This window comes from Ovis aries, chromosome 1, assembly GCF_016772045.2.
Source record: "Ovis aries strain OAR_USU_Benz2616 breed Rambouillet chromosome 1, ARS-UI_Ramb_v3.0, whole genome shotgun sequence".
NCBI classification, from domain to species: Eukaryota; Metazoa; Chordata; class Mammalia; order Artiodactyla; family Bovidae; genus Ovis; species Ovis aries.
Window position 1 is genome coordinate 202,653,254 of NC_056054.1, and position 20,971 is coordinate 202,674,224.

Genomic DNA, 20,971 nt, shown 5'->3' on the forward strand with positions numbered 1-20,971 from the left:
GCAGATGGTGACTGCAGCCATGAAATTAAAAGATGCTTGCTCCTTGAAAGAAAAGCTGTGACCAACCTAGACAGCAAAGGTCCATCTGGTCAAAGCTATGGTTTTTCCAGTAGTCATGTATGGAGGTGAGAGTTGGACTATAAAGAAGGCTGAGTACCGAAGAATTGATGTTTTTGAACTGTGGTGTTGGAGAAGACTCTTGAGAGTCCCTTAGACTGCAAGGAGATCACACCAGTCAATCCTAAATGAAATCAGTCCTGAACATTCATTGGAAAGACTGATGCTGAAGCTGAAACTCCAATACTTTGACCACCTGATGTGAAGAACTGACTCCTTGGAAAAGACCCTGATGCTGGGAAAGATTGAAGGCAGGAAGAGAAGGGGACAACAGAGAATGAGATGGTTGGATGGCATCACTGACTCAATGGACATGAATTTGAGCAAGCTCAAGGAGTTGGTGATGAACAGGGAGTCCTGGCATGCTGCAGTCCATGGGGCTGCAAGGAGTCGGACATGACTGAGCAACTGAACTGAAAAGAATGTCTGTGAAAATAATCCTTCAGTTCAGTTCAGTTCAGTCGTTCAGTCGTGTCCGACTCTTTGTGACCCCATGAATCACAGCACGCCAGGCCTCCCTGTCCATCACCCGGAGTTCACTCAGATTCACGTCCATCGAGACAGTGATGCCATCCAGCCTCGTTGCTGAAATTTGTGAAACGTCAGTGAATAAAACCACTCCATTGTTTTGTTTTTCCTCTGAAACTTCCAGACTGCCTTCTGGCCAGTTGATGGGCTGTGGAGACCACCTGAGGCCAACTGCATCTTCAAAAACTTTGTCCCATTCTGAACCCAGCCTCATTTATCTTTAGTCTTTGGCCTGCTGCCTAGGACATAATAGTTGCTCGATTCATAGTTGAAGTATTAATCTTAGAAATAATCCTTAGGAATGCCAGAAGAAGGAAAAAAAAAAAACTGGAAGGATTGAACAGACAAGAAAGTGGTATGTTCCACAAGGTTGCTGCATGACAGTTCTGTACATGTTTGGTTGATATTAGTACCTTACTCATTTAGATGAAATGCATGAAGTGTTTTATATGTTCCAGGTATGTGTCATATCATATAATTGTCAGGATCCCACATATCTGTCTTTGTTAAGAAGGATAATGAAGACTGTGATGAAGCTGCACCAACTTAGTGCATCTAGAACTTGTCCAGGGAAGCCAGCCCCTCTGGGCCAGGGGTTTGCAAATCTGGACTTACTGGCAATTTCACGCATCTTCCAACTTCCTGCCTGACCTACTTTGTGATGGGAGCAGGACAGGGGCCAGCAAAGAGGAAGAGACGGCAAGGGTGTGCTGAGCACGGGGCTGCGGTCAGGGAAGGAGGAGGACTGAGATGGAGGATGGGCATCAGAGCCCGGGAGCGTCCCGGGGCGGGAAGCGGTGCTGGGGCCGGAGGCGGTGCCGGGTTCACATTGGCCCAGCAGACGCCCCTCCTCTCCCCAGGACGCGCCCAGCGAAAGTGATCTTGCCTCTCAGCTGAGGGGTGAGGCGACTTTGGGGCAACTGAGCAAACATGGCTGAGTTCACGCGGCTGCAGAACAGCCTGGCACTGATCCGTCTACGAAACCCGCCAGTCAATGCGATCAGGTAACGGGCTCTCGGCGATCAGTCTGGGGAGGGCGAGCAGGGGCGTACCTGCCTGCCTCAAGTGGAGGCTTTGACTTCCCCCTGCTGGTTTAAACGGAGAAAGACACTGACACGGATAGAATCAGGGCAAATGCCAGGACCTTTTACGTTGTGGTTTCCCAGACGATAAAGCGTCTGCCTGCAATGCGGGAGACTCGGGTTCGATTCCTGGGTCGGGAAGATCCCCTGGAGAAGGAAATGGCAATCCACTCCAGCACTCTTGCCTGGAAAATCCCATGGACGGAGGAGCCTGATAGGCTACAGTCCATGGGGTCGCAAAGAGTCGGACACGACTGAGCGACTTCACTTTCACTTTACATTGGTAGCCTCGGTACCTGTTTGCAGAGACCTCTCATCTCCGTTTCGCTGATAAAGAAACCGAGGCTGAGAGGAAGACAGCTAGAAATTGGGGAGCTGCGCCCGAACCGGTCTGTCCGTGCCAACTTCGTGCTGAACTCCTGTTTACTTGCAACTTTGACTTCTCAGATGTACTTTCTAGTCCAGAGGTCTTTGTGCCTCTGTCCGTGCCAACTTCGTGCTGCACTCTTCTGCTTACTTGCAACTTTGACTTCTCAGATGTACTTTCTAGTCCAGAGGTCTTAGTGCCTCTGTCCGTGCCAACTTCGTGCTGCACTCTTCTGCTTACTTGCAACTTTGACTTCTCAGATGTACTTTCTAGTCCAGAGGTCTTAGTGCTGTGCTGCCTGGACCTTGATCCCTCCCTTCCCAACCTGGAGTCCAGGCCACCCTTACAATGTGTGACTAAAAGCTTTGGGAGTCCAAAAATAAGGTGGCTTCACACTGTTAAAAATAAAGATCCCCATTAATGCCAATATATTGAGTAAAAGAGAATTATGTCCTGGCCCAGAAACACAAAGATGTATCTCTTGGTTTGTTCTAAACTTCAAGGTCTTAGTGCTTTGGTGAAGATCCATGTTAGAATAAGCTCATGTCAGAATTAGCCTATTAAATAGCATTTCCTGAAAAACTGCTGTGCCGTTTATGTTCTTTTATCGTGGAGTACTTTTCTTGTTAAACTAGTAAAAGCATTACTTTAAAAAGTGAGATTAATGCTGCTATTTTGAAAATTAATGATATATAGGTTTGTGCTAAGTCACTTTAGCCGTGTATGAGTCTGTGTGCCCCTATGGACTGTGTGCCCCTAGGCTCCTCTGTCCATGGGATCCTCCAGGCAAGAATACTGGAGTGAGTTGTCATGCCCTCCTCCAGGGGATCTTTACCACCCAGGGATTGAACTCTTATGCCTCTTGCATTGGCAGGGAGGTTTTCACCACTAGCACCACCTGGTTCTTTTATATCTCTGAAAAAAGTATAGTGATCAACCTGGGGAAAAAACCACTCGTCCACAGGGAGTAGGGAAATGATCATTTACAGAGAACATATAAAGCATAAAGAGAACGACTTTTGGTCAGAATCCTTACTGCATGCTGCTGGAGCAAAAAGAGACTGAAATGAGAAGACATGCTAATTTTAACTGAATTTTTGTCCTGTCAGCAGATTTGGTTTTATCATTAGCATTAATATTATAACTTTTATTTTAATATAAAATTTTGCATTTAATAATATAAAAATTTTCAGAAATAAAATCACACAAAGAATAAGTCCACTTACTTGCCACTCGGAATAAAGCAAAATATTGTTATTTCGGTTTTGATGAAGAAAAACAGGAGTACTACAATTACATATCAATTTTGAACTTTGTATTTCAATTAAAATTACTAAGTATTAGGACTCTGCCTTAATCTCTCATAATGGATAACTGTGCCCATCTCTAACTTTGGGGAAAATGGTTCTACAGTTTAGTACCTATAACTAGGAATATTTTCCCATAACTACTTAAAATGTGTCTGGTATTTAACCTGTTCCCTTTCCCCGTTGCAGAAGAAATTTTAGTACCTACCTCATTAAGTTGTGAGGTTTAAATGTGTTGCCGATTAGAAACTGACACTTAGATGTTGTGTGTGTGTGCGCGCTTAGTTGTGTCTGACTTTTTGACCCCAGGCACTGCAGACTACCAGGCTCTTCTGTCCATGGGATTTTCCAGGCAAGAATACTGGAGTGGGTTGCCATTTCCTACTCCAGGGGATCTTTCCAACTCAGCCGCGTCTTTTGCATCTCTTTCATTGGCAGGCGAATTCTTTACCACTGCACCACCAGCTATCATTATTTTTATTAGGCAAAAGGCCTGTTACAAGCCCCTACCAACAGGCCCTGCTGCTCAGGATTCATTGCAGCTGCATCAGGATTTTCTCCATTTGGCGATAAACACTTTTTTGCGCTTTCCTCTTAAACTTGTACTTAGGTGAAGGTATGTGTCCTAGCACGCTCATCCAGTTTAACAGGTCCCCCCCCCCTTTTTTTCTCTCTTTTTGCTTTACGCTTTTCATCTCCCCTTCCTTTCCTCCTTCCTATTTCTAATTTTATTTGGGTAACTATTTCTTCTTAGATAAGTGAGAGATTATTTGAATATATTTTGGCCCAAACAGTTCAAATCTTTCTTTGTTCCTTTAGCTAAGCGAGATTTCTATTTGGATAAATGCCAACCCTCTTTATAAATGTAGGAGATGCCTAATTACTAGATTTGTCTCCCAAAACAATGGCTTTTATATAATTTTTAATTATATTCTACACAGTAATCCATGTTTTACATAGCAACCTAGGACACGCACACACAAACACACATACAAATATGTAACTGAAAGCAAAGTTTAGTGAAACAAAACTTTTCTTTTTATTTGATGTATTCTATTTTCATTCTGTTTCTTTGAAAAATGCTGGTCACAAGCCACGACTTTGATGACTTCTGGTTTTAAAAAATGGTCACAAAAAAGACTTCTAAAGTGACAGAAGGTTAAGTTCTTTGGTTATCACTCATGAAATGTTACCTTTAGACTCCATTTCTCCATACCTGAGAATATTAAGGGGAGAAAATAATTTCTTAACCCCTGTGACTTTGAAATTGCTACGAAGGTGTGGTCCCTTTTCACTCAGCCAGAATCTAGTAAAGCTGTATGTATAATAGTCATTTTAATTCTTCTTTCTCTTGTTTTATTTTTGCAAAATTGTGTGTCTGTATGTATGCTCAGTCACCCAATTGTGTCTAACTATTTGCGGCCCCATGGACTATAGCCCCTGCATTGGCAGGCGGAAGCTTCCTAGGTGGCTCCCAAGTATCTCTCCTCATAATGGAAAGTTGTGCCCATCTCAAACTTGTGGGGTAAATAGTTTCACAGTTTGCTACCTACAACTAGGAATATTTTCCCATAACCACTTAAAATGTGTCTTGTATTTAAACTGTCCCCTTTCCCCCTTTCAGGAGAAATTTTAATACCTATCTCATTAAGTCATTTTGAGGTTTAAATGTGTTAGAGATCTGACACTTAGCAAATGCTGTTTGTGTGTGTGTGTGAGTGTGTGTGCTTAGTTGTGTCCAATTCTGTGACCCCATGCACTGTAGCCTACCAGGCTCTTCTGTCCATGGGATTTTCCAGGCAAGAATATTGGAGTGGGTTGCCGTTGCCTATTCCAGGGGATCTAGAGTGACTCAGTAGCAGAATCTGCCTGCCAATGCAGGAGACGTGGGTTCAGTCCCTGGGTTGGGAAGATCCCCTGGAGAAGAAAATGGCAATCTACTCTGGTAGTCTTGCCTGGAAAATTCCATGGACAGAGGAACCTGGTGGGCTACAGTCCATGGGGTGGCAGACGAGTCGGATACAATTTAGCAACTAAACAACAACAACAAATGATGCAAAATTAACAAGAAGATAAGAAATGAAAGAGTAGGGGTTGATTGAAATGGGAAAAGCCAGACTTGTCTCCTCAGTGGCACAGATTTTTGCAGCCATTGTTTACCCAGAAAGCAGTATGTGACTTTTGGACTTCTCAGTATCCTGGATGGTTCAAATTCTGTTTTTCTTTAGCAGATTTGGTTTCTAATGAAATCAACTGAAGGCAAGAGGTTTTGTTTGATTTCATCTGGGTTAAATGGTGAAAAGTAACTAGGTGAAAGGGAATTACCATATACAAGAGCAAGTATCTCCTTTATTCCCTGAGGTTTTTTAATTAATTAATTTATTTTTTAATACAAAAAACCTTTTGTATTGGGATGTAATCAATTAGCAATGTTAGTTGCTGGTTTGAACAATCTGGCTTTAGTTGTTTTTTAAGTTTTTTTTCGCTCTGTATAAAATTCCCCCATATTACTTAGAATTCTAAGGCAAAATTCACCGGACTCTGGTTTTATAATTTTTTCTTTAAGCAGTTCTTCACTACTCTTCCTAGAGCTCCTGCTTTGCCATCCCTTGGCACTTACTGATCCTCTGCTTCTTGGAAATTCTCCTCTCTTGGTCTCGTTGGACTCCTTGGTACTGAATCACTCAGCTGAGCCTCTCCCACCTCTTAAATATTTACAAGATCTACTCTCAGCTCTTTTTTTTTTTTCTTTCCCCTTTGGCAAACTCATTCAGTCTTGGTTTTAACCATCTCCTCTGGGGATGACTCCCTCATCTACTAAAACTTGACAAAAATTTACCAAATGCCCTTCCTTTTCCAGACCTTGCCATTACCTTTCAAATTAGTTAGGCTTGGCTGCTAGTTACAGAAAACTCAACATAATAGTGGATTAATCGGTTTTTAGCTGGATTCATGGCTGCCCAAAATAAAGACTATATTTCACAGCAGCAAGTTCAGCTCAAAGCATTAAGTTCTGGCCAATGGAATGGAAATGGACTTAGTATCTGCAACCTTAGGGAACAGTCAAAGTATTAGTATTAGTTTAAAGTGTTAAGTATTAGTTTGCGGTAACTTGCATCCCCTGCCACATGACTTAGACTGTTATTTTTAGACTATTTCAGTTTTCTTTTATTAGGCCAATATGACAAATCAAAAGCACTTTCTTTCAGAATTTCCACATCATTTTCTCTGTACCTTTATTATAGCACTCATCTCAGTATGCTGTTGTGTTGTGTACACTGTTGTCCCTAGGATGTCTTAAACTCCTTTCACTATACAGAGAAGATGTGAGTAATATTTTAAAATTGATGGTGTTGATTCTAAGTGGTCAAAGTTACAGAAAAATGCAGGAAAACACTTTTATTTTCTGAAGTTTATGTGTTTAATCACCTCAGGGCTTACTTCACAGTAGACATATATTATTTCTTAAATTAGTGAAAATTTAACAATAAGTATCTAGGATTTTTCTACAACATGTATATGTTTAATTTTTCATTGTTAGAAAAGAAAAAAATAAACTCTGAGATGGTAGAAATTTGATTGTGACTAATGCTACATGTAATTTTTTTTCCCCTTTTAGTATAAAAGTTGCCCATGGAATAAAAGAGAGTCTGCAGAAAGCTATAACAGATGATACAGTTAAAGCCATTGTGATTTGTGGAGCAGATGGCATCTTCTGTGCAGGTAATGTGTCCAACCCTTTCCCACTCTCTCTGACATCTTACACAGACTGAGATCAGTGCTGCATTACCTGTACCCATGGGCAACCTATAGTATAGGTGATGAATAGGGGAGGAAGAAGAAACATTATGGAGAAGGAGACAAAGAGTCACAGGAGAGACCCAGAGAAGATGCTGACTTTAATCTCTTTTATATTGGACTGGTCCTTTGGAGGACATTTAGTTCCAGGATTGATAGCTATTATACCTGCTAGTATACACCAACCAGTCCATCCTAAAGGAGATCAGTCCTGGGTGTTCATTGGAGGGACTGATGTTGAAGCTGAAACTCCAATACTTTGGCCACCTGATGCGAAGAGCTGACTCGTTGGAAAAGACCTTGATGCTGGGAAAGATTGAGGGCAGGAGGAGAAGGGGATGACAGAGGATGAGATGGCTGAATGGCATCACCGACTCAATGGACAGGGGTTTGGGTGGACTCCGGGAGTTGGTGATGGACAGGGTGACCTGGCGTGCTGTGGTTCATGGGATCGCAAAGAGTCAGGCACGACTGAGCGACTGAACTGAACTGATACACCTAGGGCTACCCTCATAGCTCAGTTGTTAAGAATCTGCCTGCAATGCAGGAGACCCCGATTCGATTCCTCAGTCAGAATGATCCGCTGGAGAAGGGATAGGCTACCCACTCCAGTATTCTTGGGCTTCCTTTGTGGCTCAGCTGGTGAAGAATCCGCCTGCAATGCAGGAGACCTGGGTTCAATCCCTAGAGTGGGAAGATCCCCTGGAGAAGGGAAAGGCTACCTACTCCAGTATTCTGGCCTGGAGAATTCCATGGACTATACATGCAGTCCGTGGGGTCACAAAAAATCGAACACAACTGAGCGACTTTCACTTTCACTTATCACTTCAGTATACACCTACTGGTACAAACCTGTTCTGCATATGTCTCTACCCTATGTGAGGTTGGGGAATTTCCTTAAATCTCCTGAAATCCAATTTTTCTGTTTATAAAATGGATACCATAATATGTATACCTTAACAGAGTTTGGTGAGGTTAAAAGAGGTAACACATCTGAAAGCCCCTAGAGCAGTACCCCTAGAGCAGTACCAGGAGAAGGCGAGGGCACCCCACTCCAGTACTCTTGCCTGGAAAATCCCATGGATGGAGGAGCCTGGTAGGCTGTAGTCCATGGGGTCGCTAGAGTCGGACACAACTGAGCTACTTCACTTTCACTTTTCACTTTCATGCATTGGAGAAGAAAATGGCAACCCACTCCAGTGTTCTTGCCTGGAGAATCTGAGGGACAGGGGAGCCTGGTGGGCTGCCGTCTATGGGGTTGCACAGAGTTGGACACGACTGAAGCGACTTAGCAGCAGCAGCAGCAGCAGCAGCAGCAGCAGCAGCAGCAGCAGAGCAGTACCTGGATGAAGAAGATGTTCTATAAATGTTATCTTTTATTTCACACAGTCTTGAAATGGAGTTCATTTTTTTTCTGTCACCCATCTCAGTGATCATGCACTCTTAATTATCCTGTGAAGAGGTGGGATGGAGGACAGAGAAATGACGATGAAGTTTTTAGAATAGGCCATCGGCCTCCTGTAATTTAATTTTGTGTGCTTCGCAGTGTCTTGGTGAATACAAGGATCAAACCAAAAAGTTTGCCATAAATGATGATTTTTAAAATTTTACTATCAGCATTCAACTGAAATACAGTTCACTTATCCTACACTTTATGTAGAAATTACCACTGATTTTCAACAGAGATCAAGCCCTGAGCCTTTGGAGTGGGAGCACTGACTCCAAGACCCTAGACTACCAGAGAACTAATCCTCAGTTCAGTTCAGTTCAGTCTCTCATTCGTGTCTGACTCTTTGTGACCCCATGAATTGCAGCACACCAGGCACCCCTGTCCATCACCAACTCCCGGAGTTCACTCAAACTCATGTCCATCGGGTCAGTCATGCCATCCAGCCATCTCATCCTCTGTCGTCCCCTACTCCTCCTGCCCCCAATCCCTCCCAGCATCAGAGTCTTTTCCAATGAGTCAACTCTTCGCATGAGGTGGCCAAAGTACTGGAGTTTCAGCTTTAGCATCATTCCTTCCAAAGAAGACCCAGGACTGATCTGCTTTAGGAAGGACTGGCTGGATCTCCTTGCAGTCCAAGGGACTCTCAAGAGTCTTCCCCAACACCACATTTCAAAAGCATCAATTCTTCGGCGCTCAGCTTTCTTCACAGTCCAACTCTCACATCCATACATGACCACTGGAAAAACAATAGCCTTGACTAGGTGGATGTTTGTTGGCAAAGTAATGTCCCTGCTTTTTAATATGCTATCTAGGTTGGTCATAACTTTCCTTCCAAGAAGTAAGTGTCTTTTAATTTCATGGCTACAATCACCATTTGCAGTGAATAGGGAGTATCAAATAGTGAGAACTCACAAAAAGGAAACCACTTGAATACAAGACCTGGCATCACCCAACCACCAGTAGCACCCTGTGCAGGACGCATCTAAACAACAAACAAAACAAAAGTACAGGATTACCACCTCACTCAGCCTTGCTCATCAAAGGAAAAAGAAACAAAGAAACAAAATCTCAGCACAAATCTCCTGTGAAAAGAAGAGAGGTGAAAAGCAAAGGAGAAAAGGAAAGATATAAGCATCTGAATGCAGAGTTCCAAAGAGTAGCAAGAAGAGATAAGAAAGCCTTCTTCAGTGATCAGTGCAAAGAAATAGAGGAAAAGAACAGAATGGGAAGGACTAGAGATCTCTTCAAGAAAATTAGAGATACCAAGGGAGCATGTCATGCAAAGATGGACTTGAAAAAGGACAAATATGGTATGGACCTAACAGAAGCAGAAGATATTAAGAAGAGGTGGCAAGAATACAAGGAAGAACTATACAAAAAAGATCTTCATGACTCAGATAATCATGATGATGTGATCACTAATCTGGAGCCAGACATCTTGGAATGTGAAGCCAAGTGGGCCTTAGAAAGCATCACTATGAACAAAGCTAGTGGAGGTGATGGAATTCCAGTTGAGCTATTTCAAATCCTGAAAGATGATGCTGTGAAAGTGCTGCACTCAATATGCCAGCAAATTTGGAAAACTCAGCAGTGGCCACAGGACTGGAAAAGGTCAGTTTTCATTCCAATCCCAAAGAAAGGCAATGCCAAAGAATGCTCAAACTACTGCACGATTGCACTCATCTCATATGCTAGTAAAGTAATGCTCAAAATTCTCCAAGCCAGGCTTCAGCAATATGTGAACTGTGAACTTCCAGATGTTCAAGCTGGTTTTAGAAAAGGCAGAGGAACCAGAGATCAAATTGCCAACAACCGCTGGATCATGGAAAAAGCAAGAGAGTTCCAGAAAAACATCTATTTCTGCTTGGTTGACTATGCCAAAGCCTTTGACTGTGTGCATCACAATAAACTGTGGAAAATTCTGAACGAGATGGGAATACCAGACCACCTGACCTGCCTCTTGAGAAATCTGTATGCAGGTCAGGAAGCAACAGTTAGAACTGGACATGGAACAACAGACTGGTTCCAAATAGGAAAAGGAGTGCATCAAGGCTGTATATTGTCACCCTGCTTATTTAACGTCTATGCAGAGTACATCATGAGAAACGCTGGGCTGGAAGAAGCACAAGCTGGAATCAAGATTGCTGGGAGAAATATCAATAACCTCAGATATGCAGATGACACCACCCTTATGGCAGAAAGTGAAGAGGAACCAAAAAGCCTCTTGATGAAAGTGAAAGAGGAGAGCGAAAAAGTTGGCTTAAAGCTCAACATTCAGAAAACTAAGATCATGGCATCTGGTCCCATCACTTCATGGGAAATAGATGGGGAAACAGTGGAAACAGTGTCAGTCTTTATTTTTTTGGGCTCCAAAATCACTGCAGATGGTGACTGCAGCCATGAAATTAAAAGATGCTTACTGCTTGGAAGAAAAGTTATGACCAACCTAGATAGCATATTAAAAAGCAGAGACATTACTTTGCCAACAAAGGTCCATCTAGTCAAGGCTATGGTTTTTCCAGTGGTCATGTATGGATGTGAGATTTAGACCGTGAAGAAAGCTGAGCGCTGAAGAATTGATGCTTGTGAACTGTGGTGTTGGAGAAGACTCTTGAGAGTCCCTTGGACTGCAAGGAGATCCAACCAGTCCATTCTGAAGGAGATCAGCCCTGGGATTTCTTTGGAAGGAATGATGCTAAAGCTGAAACTTCAGTACTTTGGCCACCTCATGCGAAGAGTTGACTCATTGGAAAAGACTCTGATGCTGGGAGGGATTGGGGGCAGGAGGAGAAGGGGACGACAGAGGAAGAGATGGCTGAATGGCATCGCCAACTCGATGCACATGAGTTTGAGCGAACTCTGGGAGTTGGTGATGGACAGGGAGGCCTGGCGTGCTGCGATTCATGGGGTCACAAAGAGTTGGACACAACTGAGCGACTGAACTGAACTGTATGCACATGTACAGAATCTAGAAACATGATGCTGAAGAATTTATTTGCAGGCCAACAATGGAGAAACAGACAGAGAATACACTTTTGGACGTGGGGAGAGAGGAGGAGAGGGTGAGGTGCATGGAGAGAGTAACATGGAAACTTACTTTGCCATATGTAAAATAAATAGCCAACAGGAATTTGCTGTATGTCTCAGAAAACTCTAACAGTGGCTCTGTATCAACCTAGAGGGTTAGGATGGGAATGATGATTGGAGGGAGGTTGAAGATGGAGGGAATATGTATACCTTTGTCTGATTCATGTTGGGGTTTGAGGGAAAACAAAATTCTGTGAAGCAATTATCCTTCAATAAAAAAAGAAAAAGAAAAAAAAGTTATCCGGTGAAGATGCAAACATAGTGACAAAATATGGCCAAAGTATCTGAAGTGATGATTTATTCATATTTGTGGCACATTTTCTTCTTTCCCAAATGAATATATTATACTGTTGGCAAAAGTTGCATGGATATAAAGGCCCATTTATTCTTACTGTAACCAGAGGAATTTTTTTGCTTCTTCTTCTTTTTTTAACCAGAGGAGCTTAATGTATATCAGTAGTAGTGTAAGAAGAAATAGATGTTGAAATAGTGACAAGAAATATTTAAAGTTTAATAATTACCATTTAGTTTACCTGCTATGAACCAGTACTGTGTGACTTATTTATTTATTAACAATGGAAATAGTAATATTTTTACATACTTAAAATTTTAATCCTCAGTTGTTCAGTTGCTCAGTTGTGTTCTATTCTTTGTGACCTCATGAATTGCAGCACACCAGGCTTACCTGTCCTTCACTATCTCCTGGAGTTTACTCAAATTCATGTCCATTGAGTCGGTGATATTAATCCTCAGTAAATCCTACAATTTTCATCTACTGATGACAAGGCTGAACCTAAGATAGATTTAAAAATGTGCCAGACTTTTCAGTTCAGTTGAGTTCAGTTCAGTCGCTCAGTTGTGTCCGGCTCTTTGCGACTCCATGAATCGCAGCACGCTAGGCCTCCCTGTCCATCACCAGCTCCCGGAGTTCACTCAGACTCGCATCCATTGAGTCAGTGATGCCATCCAGCCATCTCATCCTGTGTCATCCCCTTCTTCTCCTGCCCCCAATCCCTCCCAGAATCAGTCTTTTCCAATGAGTCAACTCTTCGCATGAGGTGGCCAAAGTACTGGAGTTTCAACTTTAGCATCATTCCTTCCAAAGAAATCCCAGGGTTGATCTCCTTCAGAATGGACTGGTTGGATCTCCTTGCAGTCCAAGGGACTCTCAAGAGTCTTCTCCAACACCACATTTCAAAAGCATCAATTCTTCTGCGCTCAGCCTTCTTCACAGTCCAACTCTCACTTTTACTAGCTATTAAATAGCTGATTCAGCTGTCTGAAAACTTAAGGTTGGTAGTCCAAGATGGTGACTTTGAGGCATGGAATAAAAGATCAGAATTATGAAAAATCAGAACTGATATTTCTTGTAAAAAAAAAAGGAGGTAGGAGAGAATGTAGGAAAGTTCAGAAGCAGAAAAAATAACTGTCCTAGAAAAGCATTGGGATTATCAGGCTTGACTTAATGGACTTAGGTAGAACAATGTACCCAACAACTGGAAAATATATATGCTCCAATCTGCCACATTTACAAAAATTGATCAGGTACTGGACCATGAAAGCTTATCTCAGTAAATTTCATTTAGGCTGTGTTCTCTGACAACAATACGATCAAGCTAGAAATCAATAGCAAAAATATAACTAAAGATTCTCATGTGTTTGGAAAATAAATTCATTTCTTAATAACCTTTTAGTCAAAGCAGAAATCATGATGCAATTTAGAATACATTTTGACATGAATAATAATAAAAACATAAAACTTGAGGCATAAGCCAAAGCATAGTTTAGCAGGAAATTTATAGCCTTAAAGGTATAAGTCAGAAAAAAAAAAAGGCTGAAACATATTGTGTTAAGTGTCTCTATCAAGGGACTGACAAAACAAGCAATAAAACAGATCCAATGAAGTAGAAGGAGGGAAATGATGGAGGGGAAATTACTAAAATAGAAAACAAATGTGAATCATGAGAACAATAATGTCAAAGGTTCTTTGATTAGTAATAACAATAAAATTGATAAAGCTTCAGAGAGACTTGAGAAAAAGAGAGAAGGTACAAACACTACGTATAAAGAATGACAAAAGGGATAGCACTACAGATGCTCTAGCCATTAAAGAAGATAATATGAACAAGTGGAAAATAGAGCTTACAAAATTGACTCAAGGAGAAATAGAAAACCATTAAAGAAATTGAATCAGTAGTCCAAAATTTCACACGGTAAAGTCAAGTCCCAAATGACTTCATTGGTAATCTCTAATTGAAAAGTCAAGAGAAATATTATTCTAATTTTACACAAACAGAGGATAAAAATAAGAGGGAACACTTTCTAAATTAGTTTCCTGGGGCTTCTGTAACAAATGAGCACAAACTAGTGACTTACAATGACAGAAATTTATTCTCTCGGCATTCCAAGGCTTAAAGTTCAAAATCAAGATATTTGCAAGGCCATTCTTTTGTTGTTGTTGTTGAGTGGCTAAGTCATGTCTGACTCTTTGCAACACCGTGGACTGCAGCATGCCAAGCTTCCCTGTCCTTCACCATCTCCCAGAGTTTGCTCAAATTCATGTCCATTGTGTAGGTGATGCCATGCAATCATCTCATCCTCTGTCATCCCCTTCTCCTCCTATACTCAATCTTTCCCAGCATCAAAGTCTTTTCCAGTGAGTCTGCTCTTTGCATCAGTTGACCAAAGTATAGTACTGGAGCGTCAGTTTCAGCATCAGTCCTTCCAATGAATAGTCAGCATTGATTTCCTTTACGATTGACTGGTTTGATCTCCTTGCTGTCCAAGGGGCTCTCAAGAGTCTTCTCCAGCACCACAGTCTGAAAACATCAATTCTTTGGTGCTCAGCCTTCCTTATGGTCCTACTCTCATCTCTGTGCATGACTACTGGAAAAACCATGGCTTTGACTATGTAGACCTTTGTCAGCAAAGTGATGTTTCTGCTTTTAATACACTGTCTAGGTTTGTCATAACTTTTCTCCCAAGGCACAAGCATCTTCAGTTCCAAGGAGGAAGCCATTTCATGGCTGCAGTCACTGTCTGCAGTGATTTTGGAGCCCAAGAAAATAAAGTCTGTCACTGTTTCTATTTTTCCCCCATCTATTTGCCATGAAGTGATGGGACCAGATGCCATGATCTTAGTTTTCCGAATGTTGAGTTTTAAGCCAGCTTTTCACTCTTTTTCTTTCACCTTCATCAAGAGGCTGTTTAGTTCCTCTTTGCTTTCTGCCATTAGTGTGGTATCATCTGTGTATCTGAGGTTATTAGTATTTCTCCTGCCAATCTGGATTCTAGCTTGTGCTTAATCCAGCCAGGCATTTCACTTGATGTACTCTGTGTAGAAGTTAAATAAGCAGGGTGACAATATACAGCCTTAATTATCTATTTTTGGCTGTGCTAGGTCTTCACTGCTGCCTGGGCTTTTCTCTAGCTGTGGTTAGAGGAGGCTACTTTCTAGGTGCAGTACGCAGGCTTATTGCGGTGGCTTCTCTTGTAGAGAACGGGCTCTAGGGCACATGGGCTTCAGTAGTTCTAGCTCTGGGGCTCTGGAGCACAGGCTCAATAGTTGTGGCACCCAGGCTTAGTTGCTCTGTGTCATTTGGGAGAACCCATGTCTCCTGCACTGGAAGGCAGATTCTTTACCACTTAGCCAACAGGGAAGCCCTGCAAGGCCATTCTTTCTCCAAAGGCTCTAGGGAAGCCTCCTTCCTTGCCTCCTCTAGGTCCCTGGTGGCTAGCAATCCTTAGTATTCCTTGGCTTATTGCTTCATCGCTCCTATCTCTGCCTCTGTCTTCCTTTGGCTTTCTCCTCTGTTTCAATATTTTCCTGATCTTACACAGACCCATCCTAATCTGGTATGACCTCTTCTTTACCTGATTATATCTGCAAAGACTATTTCCAAATAAGATCATATCCATGGGTTCCAGGTAGACACTATTCAGTCCAACTCATCTCCCAACTCATTCTGTGAGGCTACTTAAGATCACAAAGTAATTTACATATATGCATCTGGAAAAAACAAACTTCACCAAAATATTACATTGTTATCTCTGTGTAGTGATATTTGGGGTAATATTTATGTCCTTTATAATCTTGTGTATTTTTCAAAATTTCTATAGTGGATATGTTTAGTTGCTTGTTGGGATCCTTTAATGGACTGGAACCTGGTGGTCCAGAGTCGACGATAAGAAAGTGAAAGAGAGAAAGAGGCTGATATTCCCTGGTTTATGCAGAAAACCAATAAAGCCCTTGACACAGGACTTGCATCGCTCACAAAGACACCAGGCATCCTCTCGAGGCGGTGAAGGCACAGGGCACCTTCTCGAGAGGGTCTTAGAAGCCTGGGCAGGAGAGTGAGCACAACGGGTTTCTATGCTCCAGAGAACTAGCCAGGGAGAGACAGTGAGAGAGAGAGAGAAAGAAGGACAGACATGGGGACCCAAGCTCTGATGGAGCAAAGGTGCGTTAATGATCTTTCTGTGAGTATATACAGGCTGTTGTACAAGACATTTCTTTCGACAATGATAAAGATCAGAAAACCAAACGTACAACAACCGTTACCAAGGGAACAAGGGATTAATAATGGTCACAAGGTCAGGAGACAACCCATATCTCAAGAAAGAGCATGGAGACTAAGCAGTTTTGTCGTAAAGAGAATGTTTACTAAAGGAGATTCAAGCCTGTCTCACATAATGACCTCAGTTCCTGGGAGCAGCATGCTGTTCCATTTTGATAAGGAACAAAGGACTTATGAGAAACAGCTCGTAGGAATCCTCCTGTTAAACACTCCCTAACAATTCCCCCTTATTTATTTAAAATTTGTAAAAAGAATTCTGACCAGTAGAGTTTGTTTAGTTTTAACAATCTTTGCATGAAGGCAATGGTAGATGACAAATATAATTGTCAAGACAATCACCAAAATTACAGTTCCAGACCCGATGCTGTGAGTAATGTTTTAAAACCATCTGCGTGGGTCTAGCCCAGATAATTGATCAGCTAGTTGTTCAGCTAAAGTTTTCAAATTAGTGGAAGAGAACAGACTTTTAGGAAAGGCTTCAAAAATTTCTTTTTGTAATAATTGTACATTCAGAGAGGCATTATGATGTATGTTTTGTTAATGAAATTTGATTTGCTCCCAGTTGTAGGCACTATTATTGAAATGAACGGAAGTAACACAAAATTTAGTAGAATTCCAATCACATTTTAGCATCACCTGTTTTTGTACATCTGTTAATTGATCTCCAATCCATCTGATAGCTGTTTTTAGTTCCTGTATTTCATCTTGAATATCCTCATCTATCTGAGCCTGAGTGGCCCACATAGTATGAGCATCTTTAGTCCAATTTTGGATAAAATTATGTGTTTGAGTTGAGGTTTGTAAAGTAATGCCAGTGATGGCAGCACTGGTGCAAACAGCTATTAATCCCAAAATGAATTGTTTAGATCACCAGAGCAATTTATTAAGTAACTGGGAAGCAAGTCCCGCCATGGGACCTTCTTCCCAGGGCCGCTGGAGATTTATTGGTAACCACAGATTATGTTGAGATCGAAGAATCAAAAGGGAGTCATTTCTCAAGGAAATAGAGGAGTTAAGTATATAATTTACAATTTATGCAAGTTACAGAATGTAGAGTCTTATTGAATTGTAAATTTCCTATAGCTATAACAAAAGGAAGTGGGATGCAAGCTTGTATGAAATATGATTGATTATAATGAAAGAAATAGTTTCTATGACTACGATTGGTCCCTGTGAAATGTCCAGTCCAAGTCCTAAGTTCTTTGGTGTTCACACCAAGTTTTCAGATGTCCCATTGTTTAGGCCCAATCTGTTTATCAAGGACGATTCAAGGACGAGGGGGGCCATTCCACCGTCAAGCCACCCAAGAAGTCCTTTGTCATGGTAATGCTCCATTGTAGTAGTAGTAACCTTCTATGCTACTGGAGTAACATAATCACACACCGTGCTGTTAATGTCATCTGAGCAGTTAGATAACCACATACCATGGGGTCCCCAGTCGACAATTGTATGATTAGCCATAAACATTAATTTTCCTGACTTGGCCTGACATTTGTCCCAATGAACAGAAATATATTTAAAGTTCTTATTAGTAAACCCTTTGCATAGTGTTCTTTGTTCTTTCCTTAACTCTTTCCCTAAAGTTTCAGTAGCCTAAACATGGTTCACGAACAAAGAAAGGGCAGTAAATAATCCAAGCAGCGTCTGAAAGTCCTCTTTTGGAGGCAGGACAAAAGCCCATGTTTGTCGACTAACATTAATATACAATTTTGTTGGGCCCATGCATAAAGGAAGGATTTTATACCCTAGAGAAATGTTAATTAGTTTTCTTTCTTTCTTTCTCAGGATGAGGGGGACCCTCCAAGTTCCAAGGAGGGCCCATATGTGTTGAGTCATTAGTGGATACAATTGGTCTTATCTCTGTCCATTTTATAACCTACAATAAAAAGGGGGGTTAGGTATATAAGCCCAATAAGTGTGATCAATCAAGTCAGCCTGAGCAAGGGAAGCAAAAGCAAGCAAAGCAAGCACGACGAAAAAAGAAAAAACATATCTTAAGGATTCTGAGGCATTCCCTGTTGAGAAATCAGATTTTCAGCTCGATTAGTAAGGATTTTTATCTGTCCCCCAGTAGGGAGATCATAAGGTTGATGACATCAAGTGTGTTGTTTTTGGAAATTTTTAAAGCTGCTATGGCTTGTACTGGTATTTCTTCCTCCTGGGGTTTTTGTTGTTTCGTCTCTAGTTTGAATGTTGGGGGCCCCTTTAGGCTGAATCTTCCAAAGAGGAAGCTAAATGAGTTCGTTGAATCCATCTGGAGAAATAGAAGCATACCCTTTTCCCTGTAAGATTAGTTTCTTAGATTTCCATTGATTAGTTAACCTGTCTTGATACCAAATGGGCAAAGGAAGGGAGGTGTTCTTCAATGTCTCGAAATGTTTTTCTGCTTTGGTCAAAATATCTCTTTGTGGTAAGTTTAAAAAATTTAAAACAAATAAAGCTTTATTAACAATAGTTATAGAAAGAAAGGAAATCGATAATGATGAAAACATTCCTAGGAAATATTTCAGTCCAAAAAAAAAAAAAATCATCTAGAGATCTGTTTGGGGACTGGTATTTGGCTGTGGTTTTGAATTAATGGGTTGATTTCCTCCTCATTCAGTACATACATTTTTCCTGATATAAAAAGAAATAGGATCTGACTATGTTTTAAGTGGTTTGTGTTATTTGGGGCAAAGGATTGGGAGCAAACACTCAAACATTTTTTCCTAAGTGAAATTATTGAAAAGCTGATGCAGAACAACTTGATAAATGAAATGCTGCTCACATCCAAATACCTGACTTTGTCCCCGGAAAAAAAACGCAGCCTGGCAGCTGCTGAATCTCTCTGTTCAGTGTGTTAAGGAAGATGATTAAACTTTCAAGACAGACCTGAAAAGAAGGTGAATATTTTGCACTTTTGATACTCTTAGAAACAAATAACTTATTTGGCAAATGGTGCCTTTTTTATGTTGTTTTTGTTTTGTATTGTGAAATAGGCACTGAAGTTAATGTTATTTTGTTTTAAGAATCTTACAGACTGGAAACAGAAATAAAGCTATATTAACAATAGTTATAGGCTTAAAAGAATATATTGCATTAGAATCTAGTAAAGTTTGCTCTGGATAAGGAAGATAAAAGTGTTTTTGTGCATGTCCCCTTATTTAACATTTTATTTGTAGTTTTACTGTGTAATGTGTTTGTTTATGTCTTGTATTTGTGGAGTATAAGGAATGTTTGTAATCTGCTGGATAGAGAATGAACGTGAAAATTGTTTGACTTGTTTATAAATATAGGCAGGGCCATTGTCTGTTTTTGTAGAATTGGGTGTTCTCATTATTGTAAAGGAAGCTGTCAGGTGGGCTAGAACATGCCGTGTAGTTTCGCCTCAAGGAGGTGTGGCCCCTATGGAAGAACTGGCATCGATGGGGGCACGTGAGAAGGAAGAGGAAGGGGCTTCAGGGCAGCGAGTTACATCCGTTTGCCGTAACATTTTCTTCCATTTGTCATAAACCCTTTTCATATTTTTGTATTCATCATTTTATTTGCCATTTGTTGTATCTTTTTATTAAAAGCATATATCTTACTTTTCTTTAGCAACTGTGAAGTGTCTTGTAGATTAGCATTTTATAGATTGGTGAAAATATTCATTATATCATATTATCAGTTCAGTTCAGTCGCTCAGTCGTGTCCGACTCTTTGCAACCCCATGAATCGCAGCACGCCAGGCCTCCCTGTCCATCACCAACTCCCGGAGTTCACTCAGACTCGCGTCCATCGAGTCCGTGATGCCATCCAGCCATCTCATCCTCGGTCGTCCTCTTCTCCTCCTGCCCCCAATGCCTCCCAGCATCAGAGTCTTTTCCAATGAGTCAACTCTTTGCATGAGGTGGCCAAAGTACTGGAGTTTCAGCTTCAGCATCAGTCCTTCCAAAGAAATCCCAGGGCTGATCTCTTTCAGAATGGACTGGTTGGATCTCCTTGCAGTCCAAGGGACTCTCAAGAGTCTTCAACACCACAGTTCAGAAGCATTAATTCTTCAGTGCTCAGCTTTCTTCACTGTCCAAATCTCACATCCATACATGACCACTGGAAAAACCATAGCCTTGACTAGACGGACCTTTGTTGGCAAAGTAATGTCTCTGCTTTTGAATATGCTATCTAGGTTAGTCATAACTTTCCTTCCAAGGAGTAAGCATCTTTTAATTTCATGGCTGCATTCACCATCTGCAGTGATTTTGGAGTCCAGAAAAATAAAGTCTGACACTGTTTCCACTGTTTCCCCATCTATTTCCCATGAAGTGATGGGACCAGATGCCATGATTAGGCATAATAAAAGCATTACATAATGTTGATGATTTAAGACATGTCTTAATTAAATTAGTGAAAATTACATTTAAATTATATATTTAAATTATATTTATATTTAAACATTATATTTAATATTGAATATTTTTCAGTTCATGTGAAGTTGAATTTAAATAGGCCTTATTAACCTCATATTATCCAAAAACAAAGACATATATTGAGACATATATAATTTTAGATAGATAGGCATAGTTTTTTGCTTGAAATTAAAAAAAAATTTTTTTTTTTTTTAGTTCCACCAACTTGTTTATGGCTGGAGTCCTAGATAGAGTGGGCTGTGTATCCCAAGGTCATGATAAGAATTAACTTTA

The 20,971-nt window shown here is 41.0% G+C and overlaps 1 protein-coding gene across 1 annotated transcript in view; it reads left to right on the top strand.

Annotated features, from left to right (window-relative positions):
* Positions 1-1,552: 1,552 nt before the first annotated feature.
* Positions 1,553-20,971, top strand: part of EHHADH (enoyl-CoA hydratase and 3-hydroxyacyl CoA dehydrogenase) — a 68,188-nt gene continuing 48,769 nt past the window's right edge. The window contains exons 1-2 of the mRNA XM_027957538.2: positions 1,553-1,649; positions 7,021-7,124. Of these exons, the coding sequence (XP_027813339.1) occupies positions 1,576-1,649; positions 7,021-7,124 (178 nt within the window). The 5' untranslated portion in view covers positions 1,553-1,575. The remainder of the gene's footprint in view (positions 1,650-7,020; positions 7,125-20,971) is intronic.